General features: G+C 39.9%; 1 protein-coding gene across 1 annotated transcript in view; it reads left to right on the top strand.

The window, feature by feature from the left end:
* Positions 1-12618, top strand: part of LOC111142132 (transmembrane and tetratricopeptide repeat containing 2) — a 429660-nt gene that overhangs the window by 164240 nt on the left and 252802 nt on the right. The window contains exon 2 of the mRNA XM_022495112.1: positions 2334-2904. Coding sequence (XP_022350820.1) covers positions 2334-2904 — 571 coding nt within the window. The remainder of the gene's footprint in view (positions 1-2333; positions 2905-12618) is intronic.

Genomic DNA, 12618 nt, shown 5'->3' with positions numbered 1-12618 from the left:
GGAAAGAGCATGGGCCGGGGAACTCTACCCTGCTATTTCCAACTGTGTGATTTTGGAACCGTTATTAGTACTCAACCATAATTTGCTCACTTGAGAGATGTAGATAATATCTACTTTGTCATTTACTCTATGGATTAAGAAGATAGAGCCAAGGAAACAATTACGGTGTTTGGCAGAAAGCGAGCTCTCAGCAAATACTGGGTTATTCTTTCCTGAAGTCTGTTTGGCGAACTCAGGCATGCAAATCTGGAAGTATGAATTCTCAAAAGCAGGACACAAGGCACTTGGTAGAGATGATTATAAGTCCTGTGAGAACTCAGAGCGGGGACAGGCTGAAATTTTCTAGAATGAAGGAGAGAGGGAAACATTTGGATGAGGGAGAGACCTTATTTCTGGCCTCCCCAACTCTCCTTCAATCTCTCAACTCAAAACATGGCTGAAGGACCAGTAGCTTTGGCATCACTTGGGAGCTTGTTAGAACCATGGTGTCTCTGGCTCTCCCCAGAACTACTGACTCAGCACCTACCTGTAAACAAGTTCCCCTCTCTCACCGCCCCCCACCCTCCATGATTTATATGTCTGAGAAACATTGCTCTGGGCACAAATATTCTTTTTTTTTTTTTTTTAAGATTTTATTTATTTATTTGACAGAGATCACAAGTAGGCAGAGAGGCAGGCAGAGAGAGAGGGGGAAGCGGGCTCCCCACTGAGCGGAGAGCACGACGTGGGGCTCGATCTCAGGACTCTGATCATGACCTGAGCTGGAGGCAGAGGCTTTAACCCACTGAGCCACCCAGGCTCCCCCAGGGCACAGATATTCTATCTAAAGTTTCTTCTTTATTTTCTTTCTCTCTCTCTCTTTTTTTAAAATAAGATTTTATTTATTTATTTGACAGAGAGAGACGCACGAGAGAGGGAACATAAGCAGGGGGAGTGTAAGAGGGAGAGGCAGGCCTCCCGCCAAGCAGGGAGATCTGATGTGGGGCTTGATCCCAGGACCTTTGGATCATGACCTGTGCCAAAGGCAGATGCTTAACATCTGAGCCATCCAGGCGCCCCTATAGTTTATTTCTAGTGGGGAGCTAGCTAGTTCTTGCTTTAAGCAGCTCTCTGCACAAAGACCACTAGTATCCCATGGACTATGCCTTTTAGAAAATGTAGATTCTCAGACCTCACATTAACCAGCTGTCTGTCATCTGCATTTTAAGCCAGGATACCACATGATTTTTAGGGCGATTGTTTGACGACTGCTGCAGTAAGTCTTTTTAAACACTTTTTTAAAAAGATTTTTTTAAATTTATTTTTTAAAAATTTTATTTATTTGATAGAGAGATCACAGCTAGACAGAGAGGCGGGGGTGGGGGGGGGGATGCAGGCACCCCGCTGAGCGGAGAGCCAGACGTGGGGCTTGATCCCAGGACCCTGCGATCATGACCCGAGTAGAAGGCAGAGACTGAACCCACTGAGCCACCCAGGCCCCCTGCTGCACTAACTCTTAAATCACAGATAGAAACTGCAGTTGTATTTGCATTTAAACAAAGCTTTGGAGGAAAATAAATACAACCCTAATTGTAGTGATCTTAAGCAGTAAGGGGAGGATCTGAATTCAATCTGTATGTAAAGCCTTCCGTAAGGCTCATTTTCATCAGTCTTGTGTGTACCTGGGACCCCATCGTACACATGACAACAGCCTCTGGGAAGGCGATATCTTAGCTATGTCACGTATAGTTGACCCTTGAACAACACTGGTTTGAATAGCATGGGTCCACTTCTACATAGATTGTTTTCAACCAATAACAGTACTGTAAAGCCTTTTCTCTTCCTTATGATTTTTTTTTTAAGATTTTATTTATTAGAGAGCATGAGAAAGAGCACGAGCAGGGGGAGGGGCAGAAGGAGAGAAAGAAGCAGACCCCCTCCCACTACTCCCTCATTGAGCAGGGAGCCAGACGCAGGACTTGATTCCAGGACCCTGGGATCCTGACCTCAGCCAAAGGCAGCCACTTAACTGACTGAGCACCAGGTCCCCTCTTCCTTATGATTTTCTTAATAATGTTTTCTCTAGCTTACCTTATCAGAAGAGTACAGTATATAATACATACGACATACAAAATATGTGCTAATCGACTGTTCATGTCACCGGTAGGGCCTCTGGTCAACAGTAGACTATTAAGTTTTGGGCGATTCCCGAGTTATACTTGGATTTTCAACTGCATGAGGGTCAGCGCTCCTAACCCCCATGTAGGTCAAGGGTCATATGTCTTCTTTTTTTTTTTTCTTTCCATATTTTAAATTTGATTTTTAAAAAAAAAAAAAACCATTTTGTTTTTTAGCCGTGCTATCAAGACTAATCAAGACCTTCTCCCCGAAACTCCATGGACACACATTTTCTACAATGATTTTTGGGGGACTCTTCTAACCCACAGCGGCAGCCACAAATCCTACCGGCCCCTGTGCACTCTTTCTTTTCGCCTGAACCATGCCGTCGGAGGCCTGAATCCTTGGAGCTATCACCTGGTCAATGTCCTGCTGCACGCGGCCGTCACAGGTGTCTTCACGAGCTTCTCCAAGATCCTCCTTGGGGATGGATACTGGACCTTCATGGCCGGCTTGATGTTTGCCTCTCACCCCATTCACACGGAGGCAGTGGCGGGAATCGTGGGCAGGGCTGACGTCGGGGCCAGTCTCTTCTTTCTCCTGTCCTTGCTGTGCTACATGAAACACTGTTCTACGAGAGGCTACTCAGCCCGGACTTGGGGCTGGTTCCTGGGGACGGGGCTTTGCGCAGGCTGCAGCATGCTGTGGAAGGAACAAGGAGTGACGGTGCTCGCCGTGTCCGCAGTTTATGACGTCTTTGTCTTTCACAGGCTGAAAATGAAACAGATCTTACCTGCCATCTATAAAGTAAGTGATTATTGGTGCTCGAGCATTGGGTTACTGAGCAATTCTGCTTGCCTGGTCCTTTTTACCCCATTTAAAAAGCAAATTTGTTCCTCTTCAAAGAGAAGCTGGAAGAAGTTACGTTTTGGTCTTCAGTAAGTGGAAGTGTCCTTTTCGACCTTTCCCTCCTGACATGCGTTTCATTCACGGATTTATTTCTTGGATGTCCTAACTTATTTTCATGATTTCAAAGAGGGTAGAAGGGCACTTTTGCCTGGTAAAGATTAGGCAATCTTTGTTTTTATTCATTCTTTATTTCAGCCCAAATTCTCTGTAATCCAGTAGATTGCCTGTAATGTGTATTTGTAAAAATATCAGAGCGGGTAATAGAGCCAGATGCTAAACTCTACAGAGGGGAAATCCTCTGCCATTTGTTAATAGTATTTTCCTGACCCGACTTTGGAAAACAGCCCTTCTCTGTAGGGCCATGGGAACTCAAATTCTTCAACAGTGAATCATCTTCACCTTTTTCCTTGTTGTAATGAATAAGAATAGAAGAATCAAAGCAGAAAGAGGTTATTATAGGTTTTGCCCTGAGGCCAATTAAGACCTTTGCCTCAGGGCTTAATATTTGCTCTTCTGTATTCCCTTAGTGGTTTCAAACGCAATATTGTCTGAAGGTCACAGAAGTGCAGAAGTGCTTTCAGATCCCATCTACCTAAAGAGAACCAGTTTTTGGCTAGTGTGTTAAGGGAAGGCATTGGGCAGACAGAGGTGTGTTGAGAAACTGTCTCCTTCTCCATTTCTCTCTCATTCATAATAAACTTGCCCTAGCTCTGCCTTTTAGTGTAAGGTGTGAACTTGACCACTGTTTGCAAACCTTGGTCATGTTTTAGGCCAGCTCCTCTTTCCTTTTGGACACTTACGTGAGGAGGTATGGTTTTGGATACTTACCCTGATCAGGAATGCTGTCGAGTTTACTAGTTCTGGTGACTTTTTCCCCTGCCCCCTACCCTCAATTCTCAATTTTATTTAAAATCAAACTGGGAAGAAATTGAAGTGAAAGGAAAAAATTGAGGGAAATAGAAACATTTATTATTACTAGTACTTTTAAATGACTATTTTTTTCCACTTAGTAGGCAGGGTAATTACTGCTACACTTCTGTGAGGAAGCATAACCCTTTCAGTTGGAACTTAAGTATCCAGTGGTTAATGAAGTTCTTTTGTGATTTCAATTATATGCTGAACCTGTAAAAGAAAACTTTGGTTGGGTCGAGTTTGATGCCTAAAAAAGATGCAGTTTGAAAGGTAAACTCTTAATTTCAAATCCATTTTAACTATTTGTTCAGGAAAATTTAGGGAGAGAAATTTTTTTTTTTGTTTTTGTTTTAAAACCGTATCAACAACAATGGCAAGCTTTCTTGATTTTCTGGAAATAGTAGATAGAATACATATAAATCATGGTCCTTGTCCCTGTGGGAGAGAGGCCTAGTTAGGACATAGACGCTCTGTGTTTCAGGACTTCGCATCGATAACCTGTGAAACGTTGTGGTTCAACATTGTACAGAATTTCCACTTTACTGTCTCATGAATTAGGAAATTATTTTGGTATATCAACTCAGGACTTGCATTTATGACCTTCTGAAGTTCCTTTCTAAGAAATTTTCAGTTCTCTAAGCGTATTTTCAAGGACAGAGTTGCTGATAGAGATCCTTATTATACCTGTGTCCCATACAGTATTTGGGACATAGCTGTAATAAGAAATTATTCTTTGTTTATCCAAAATTAAAATGTAACCAAGCGTCATGCTTAAGAAAATGAGAAACGTCACCAGCAAAGGAACTAGCCATAGAGAGTGAAGTCCCCCCTCCCCGTGCCATGGGAAAGGACTTAACACTTTGAAAATTCAGTGTCCTGAGAAGTTTCCAAATGGAAACTTGCCTAGACTGTCTGGCAGCCACTGCATGTGGGCAAGGGAAGTAGTCGGGGCAGCAAAAACACTTCATCTGGGAGTTGGTATCTCAAGCCCACTCTTTCTTTCATTCTCAGGTTTTGGGCCAATGAGCTTAGAGAGAACATTTTGGTAACAGATTGTATAGATTTTCAAGGGACTATAGAGATCATCTATGGCATTCCCCTTATTTCCAGCTAAGGTGTACAGACCAGAGATGTGAAAGTCACCCAGAAAATGGGAGAATCACTAGAACTAGAACACATATTTTGTGTGTGTCTAGCGATGATTTTACTATATCGTAAAGGTGTGAAGATGAATGAACAGATGTAATGTCAGATGACTTCCTTAGAAGAAAATAGAATGGAATCAAATATTAACTCATACTGGCTGAGTAACCTTGGGCTAGTTGAATGACCTGCTTCTTTATCTGGAAATGGAGATCATGAGTGTTCTCTCATAGAGGTGTTGTGAAGATTATATGAAATTGTGGGGCGTCCAGTGTGAGCTGGGTGCCCGGTGTTTGGAAGGCACCTGATGCATATTAGTTGAGAGAAAGAAGAATATTAATGGAAATTATAGTTCTTTATTTTAAGGAAGAGAAGGCCAAAAGATAAACTGCTGTTTGTCTTTAAACATACAGTGCTTTTGAAAGCATATGAATTAGGAATCGACCAAAGCTGAAGCATGAATATTTAAGCAAAAACTTTCATTTAGAATTTTATGACTATGGGCTTGTAAACACTAGCACAGATTACATATGGAAGTTATAGAAAATTCCATATTCTGTCTTTATAATATATAGATTTCTATGCCTGGGGTGAGTTAGAAGAGACTCTGAAGGAAGTGAATTAAAAGACTTTAGAAGGTCCTTTTCAACCTTAAAAGAATAAATCATCTTAAATATCTTACCAATTAACTCCGGATCATGGTTTGCCAGATGAAATAAACTTCCCTGCCCTATTAAAACACAGCTTTTATATAAACAGAAAACTCTAGTGCACAAATGTTTAACTCTATTATGCAAAGCAGTGAACTAGCCAAGTACTCAAATCCCAAAATGGCAGTCCTCTTAAAGCTGGAAATTATTAAGACCAGAGGGGCAAGGCTCTCTGTTCTTATAGTTTTGTCAGTAATGTTTTTCTCATAGCAGTAACACTCAGCTTCATTCTTCACAGTGTTGGTTTCAATTCTGTACCTCTTAAAAGATCCTGGCCCCCAAACTCAAATGTGCACCAGGACCAGGCAGAAGGGACTGGTGGAAGCAAGATTATGCCCACCTTGGGGATTCCTCTTCATCCTATTATTGCAATAAGAAAATACAGGTTTGCATTTGGGAGAGTTGAAGAGTTCCCTAAGAAGACAGACCTCTGGATTTTTCAGTGACACTTTTTTTTTAAAAAAAGATTTTATTTATTTATTTGACAGACAGAGATCACAAGTATACAGAGAGGCAGGCGGGGTGGGGGGGAAGCAGGCTCCCCACTGAGCAGAGAGCCCCATGCAGGGCTCGATCCCAGGACCCTGGGATCATTACCTGAGCTGAAGGCAGAGGCTTAACCCACTGAGACACCCAGACACCCTTCAGTGACATTTATTATTATTTACTATTGGTTACTGATTTAAAGACAAATCCTGTTTGGGCCAGACAAAATCCTTGGGATGGCTGAATTTGGCCAGAATTCTTGGCTGCCATTTTTTTTTTTTTTTTTTTTTTTTACTTCTAAGATTGATGCAGATGATGCACATCTTTATATTATGTGAAAGGCTTTTGCATTTCTGCAAAGGAAATATGTAAGTTTTCTATTTCGTGGAAGTATGTGAAAAATAGTAGAGACCTGGCATACTGTAGATATTTTATTTAGTATTTAATAAACACTTAGAGTCTTTATGTGCTAGCCACTATTCTGAATATGCAAAAAACATAAACACAGTTAACTTATATAATAAGTGCTTATTGAGATAGTATGACTTACAGAAAAATATGGTTGAATACGACATGAAATAATACAGTAATACAGTTGTCAATAGTTAGGGGGGATTTGTAAGAAAACACCAAATATAATATCTTCAGAAACATTTATGAACAAAATGAATGTTCATAGCCATCTTAAAATGTTTAAATGTTCCTAGTACTTAGCGTCAGCATTCTATTTAAGGTGTTTTCTATATTATCTTTGGCATCTAGTGCACCATCTGGCACGTAGTAGGTACTCAGGATATTATCGAATTCACACTTTTTTCAGATTTGTCTTGGAAAAATATGTGCCTGAAATGTTAAAGTAAAATCCTTTCCTCTTCCCTTTGTACAGTGAGGATTTCATTTCATAGTGGGGTCTGGAGGGTAGAATTGGAAGAAATACATGTCAGAAAAATGTTGAAAAATAAGTTCTTGCCTTTTGATCAAATGATTATTTTACCCTTTCTTAGATGACTTTCACTTACTTAGTTTTATATGGTCAAAAGTAAGAGGGAGCGGTGAGGAACCCTTGAAACACACTTAAACTAGCCTTGCAAATAAATGCTTGACTTTTATCTGCCCACAAAATTTTTTACAAGTCTCCCATGATCCCGGGAGGTACATGGGTAATAAAATCAGCAAAAGCAACATTTTTCTTACTTACCAAACATCAGTCATTACTTGCCTAGTGGCCATTTTCTGTGCTTATTTAACATCTGTTAACTGTTTTAATGTGGAAACATCTTTTTTCCCTTTATTAGCCTCATAATCACTTATTCGGTTACAGGTGGAAAAAAAAAAGGAAATCTGAAAACCAGTGTAACAATTCTAATAATAGCCCAAATTGATTTAGAAAAATGAAGCCCTTCTCGTTTGATCTTTTAAGAATATCTATAAAGATGACCACGTCTGTTTTGCTAAAGTTGCTTCTAAGATGTACATTATACAGACAACTTCCTTTGCTTAAAATTAAATTTTGTAGTGCTGTTTCACGTAAACAAAATGAAAAGACAATATTATGAGAGAGGAAATGGGAAGGCATTGCCACTTTTGGAAAACGAGTCAACTCTGTCTAGAAATAACTTTTTAATTTTATTTACTTATTTATTTCTAAAGATTTTATTTACTTATTTGACAGACAGAGATCCCAAGTAGGCAGAGAGGGAGGGGGAAATAGGCTCCCCGCCGAGCAGAGAGCCCAATGCGGAGCTGGATCCTAGAACCCTGGAATCATGACCTGAGCCAAAGGCAGAAGCTATAACCTACTGAGCTATCCAGGCGCCACTAACTTTTTTATTTTAATGCTAAGCAGGATGTGAATGGCGGAGGTTGCCTATGTTGAAAAAGTTTATCCTGGATGTGACGCATAAGCTTGGTTCTACATCAGGATGTAGTGATCGAACGCAAACAAATAATCCTGTATTTCCAAACCATTTACAGGGTTTACCTTGAGAATGGCTTCTGAGGATGGGGGCTTGTACGATGTTGGAGGTTTTTGGTTTGTCACTGTTGGAACATTGAAGACACTAAATGTGGTGCTTCTGTACATCTAGTTTGCGGGATTCCCCCTGTATAGAAGGGCATGAAAAGGGAGGTACAGAACCTCCAGGTACTTGCACATTGAAGCCACATGTGCTTTTTTATTTGATTAGCTGCTGGGGGATGGCATTGGCAGAATATGTTCTCATTTACAGCTTTGTCCCTTTGCTTTCTAGACTAGGTTGTAGTTTTGCTCAAGATGTGGCTCTCATATCGATTGCACTGAGTGAAATATGACATATTTGCTGTTTCTGATTTTCTTCAATCAACATCTGTGCCACTCTACTTCAAGTAGTGTTCCTGCTTTCTTATGATTTTCTTTCCCTTCGCTTGCCTTACACTTGACTTTGTGAGAACCCAGATATAGCAAGATACTCTGAATCTGATCACAGTATTTTCTAGCATTATTGAAACTGGAGGGCTGACTATTTGTCATGTACTTACAAATGAATTTGGATTTCATCCCAGTAAACTTGTTGTAGCATTTAATATTCATGACCTATAGTACTTTAAAACTTTGAACCACTGCCAGCACTACTAACCAGATAATACCACAAATAAAAGTTGAGGTTCAAAAATACTTTACAATTCAAAAAGTCAAGCATTAATAAGGTATTTTATTTCTTCAGGTTGGCTTCTCTGCTCAGCTGATTTAAGACGATTCTGTATTTTGGTGACAGTTTAGGTTCAAGCAGAGTAATTGAAATTGGGAAGTTGACTACTCTTGTAAGTTCATGTAATGTTTGCATTAGAGTGTTAATGAAACAGCAACCTAGTCACACATTATCTTTGTTGTTTTTTTAAAGATTCATCTTTGTGCAAAAGAGTGTGTTAGGTGATGTGAGGATTCAAAGACTCACTGACAGAATTCTGCCCATAAGGGCATTTTAGAGTATGCTAGGAATTTGAGAGTAGTGCATGAAAATGCAGAACTGAAATTCAGTCTGGAAGGTAGTGAGGTTATAAAGGGAGGCCTTGGGAGAGCTAGGGCAGTCTTGAGGAAGGCGAGGGGGTGTACTTTCTACTGAGGGGATCAGGGAACACTTTCAGGAACAGAGACATTTGAGCAAGACCCCGAAGGGTGGTTCAGATAGAGACATTTATAATTGGAGAGGCAAGGGAAAGTGGAGGGTAGAGCATGAGGATTGCCCAGAGGGAAACTCACAGGAAGTTATGGGACCACTGAACAATGGTTTTGGCGGATACATAGAGTGCATGAATTTATAGAGGAAAATGAATTAGAAAGGTAGGTTGAGAGAGCTAGTATGTCTAGTGATGTACAGACCTTCTAAGATATGTTGTGGCCCCAACAATGTTGGGAGACATTGCATGGTTTTTAAATGTTTTTGTGTTTCTACTGGTGTGTGGAATGGTATGTGGTATGTTGGAGAAGCTTGACAATGTCCAGGCTAGCTCCGTGTTGCTCCTTGGGAGATTTTCTTCTCTGTCCTTCCCTGGGAACAGACCTGAGAGTGGGTCCCTTTGGTGGTGAGACTAGACTTAAGAATCGACTCAGGAGGTTTAGTTCATTCAGTGGGTGTGTTTCCTGCCAGCATTTATCTTGTTTTTTAGCATTTGAAAAAGGGGGGGGGCAGTTATTTTTTGAAGACTAGATTATTTTACTTTTTACTCTATAGTATCTAGCATCGTATTATATACTCTTGATGAGAAAAACAGGGAGTCCTTTAGGGCTTTTTCCTGTGTCCGTTCTTCTAGCATTGCTGAATGATGTTCAAACGTTGTTACAGTAAATGGTCACAATTACAAAATCCCTCTTTGTTTTGCATTCCTTCTTATAGGAAGAAAGAAACGTTTTTCAAAATGGTCCTTTTTATAATCCAGAATAAAATACTCTATCAGCACTGAATTCCAACCCGTTAACTCAGTATACCATCAGTGAAAATGACACGCAAATTGGACCTTGTGATGAATAAATAATGAGTTTCATTGAAATCATCTGTGCTGTTCTCATAACACTGTCTGGGATCCGTATTACATCACTCGGCTCAATTTTCGATAACCTGCTGTCTCCGAGGAATCCGATTGACTGACGGGATCTCATGATTATCTGGTTGCTCAGATTCAGCTCGGTACTGTCAATTTCACAGAAAAACGATGTGGTCTGCACAAATTTCAAATCATTGTCGTTGCCCAGAAGTCAGCTTTCTGTCTTAAATACTCGGCACAATGGGAATGCTAATTGAGTGTTGACTTCTCAAATGAAATTTAAGCTGTAGAAAGACAGATTCCTAGATGCATTAGAGATTCCTTAAAAGGCATGACTGGGGTAGGAGGTGGGGCAGATGAAACTGAGTGTGAAATCAAATTCATTGATAGTTAAAATAGTTAGGAAATGTTTTAGTACAGTAAGCTTTCAAGGCGTGGTATATTTTATTGTTTACATCAGTTTCATACCTCCTGATCACAGTGTTCCTTTATTCAAAAAAGAATGGTAAGAAATCAGAAGGGGAGAACAGGCATGCCAAAGTGTGCAATGACGTGGTGCTTGGAAGGTCAACGTGCCCTTGCTCTCAGGATTTGTCTTTACAACTGTGCTGCACCCAGATGGCTCCTGCATGCTCTGCTGGTCTGATTATAACTCTTGCATCAAGTGAAATAGCATGAATTCAGAATTTAATACATGTTTCCTCAATAATTATGGCCTTGATTAGTGAAGCCAGTGTTTCAGTTCCAAAGGACACTTTTTTCTCCACATGTTTATTCATTTAATTTCAGGAGATCAAGTGAAATGCAAAGACGATAATCCTTCTCTTTGATATGATAAGGGAATCTACAGGGCCTACACTTGGTATGTGGTTGTCATTTGGCTCATAATTAATGTAAGATTCAAAGCAAACAGCAGGGACAATGTGAGAAAACTGAAGGACATTTGAAAACAAGTGACTTAGCTTTTAGTAAGAGAAGAAATGGAAAATGTATTTAGAATTTCCATTAAAATATTGCTAAACGTAACTATGTAGCAAGTACACTTAATAGAGTTCTTGATTAAATGCAGTATTAGTTGTATTTAAAAATACAGTTTGTGTGTTCAAAAATGGAAAAAAGATGAAAAACATAATATTTTAATTCAGTGAATTTTGAGTTGTTGTATCTGTTGGTAGTACCAACCTAGCCCTTTGGAGAGCATTATATCAGTTTTTAGTGTGTAAACTCTGTCCCCTCCCCTTCAAGAGGGTTTGCGTGTTTGTGTGTGTTACATGTCCCATTAGGATAAACTACATAAACACTGTCTTATATACTGTAGTCAGATTATACCAAGGCTCTACATGAACGATTTGAGTGATTTCCATAACCTTCATGAAATAGCAAACTCCAAATTGCATAGAATTTTTATTTCACCTTATTTGAAGTCAGGCAAAAACTTGCCAGTTTCTGTGTTCCATGGAGTGTAGTTTCTTCTTAAGATCTCATGACATAGTGTGATAAAAAGTTAAGTATATCTAAGAGTATAAGAACAACTGCTGTTTACTCTGAATAACCACTGGGTGTTTGGCTAATCGTCTCGTGCATAAGCACAAGGAAGGCTGCTGTGGAAAAGCCAAAGGACTGGAGCCTTAAGATTTAGATCTAAGTCGCCGTGACCTTGGATACATTACTGAACATCTTGAACATCAGTGACATGGTCTGTAAAATAGGAATATAATATTTGCCTTGCAGGATTGTTAGGTATGAATATAGTAAATGTACACTTTTCTGCTCTGTTCCTTTCCTGTTAGAAATACCATCATGGTCATCAGCGTTGTACTGTGTTTCCGCAACATTTCAGCGGTAGTGAACTTTTTATGTGTCATTTTGCTGAGCACTCAATTAGTGTGGTTGTGGCTTTTCTTGTGGGATGCAGGAAGAAATGTCAATCAAGAAATGGAGTGTTTGCGATCGCATTCACCCCTGCTAACAATGTAAAGAATATTGAGGAACAAAACTCTTTTTCAAGGATAATGCTTCTGAACAACAATTTGATCATTTATCTTTTGTTTAATTGATTGAAAACAAGTATGTTGAAGTCATTCCTTAATGTTTCTTCACTGTTAATATCTTCCCATCAACTCCTACTTTTATAGCCTGTTTTTTTCCCCTTTGGGCTCAGGATGGTGCTGTTGCTTATGTATCTGAAAATGGAGGGGAGGCGGGCTTTCCTGTTCTCCTCCCCCCAGCACCCTGTTGCCTGTATATTTCCTGTAGCCAGGTTTACAGTAAGGAAGATGAGTTCAGTATCAGCAATAGCTTGCAGCGTTTAAGTCTCATTCTCTCAAGAACGGGGAAGCAC

Source organism: Enhydra lutris, unplaced genomic scaffold, assembly GCF_002288905.1.
Source record: "Enhydra lutris kenyoni isolate GAN:26980312 unplaced genomic scaffold, ASM228890v2 scaffoldscaffold7, whole genome shotgun sequence".
In the NCBI taxonomy this organism is placed as follows: Eukaryota; Metazoa; Chordata; class Mammalia; order Carnivora; family Mustelidae; genus Enhydra; species Enhydra lutris.
Note: the sequence above shows the minus strand (reverse complement) of the source record. Positions and strands in the feature narration are given on the sequence as shown.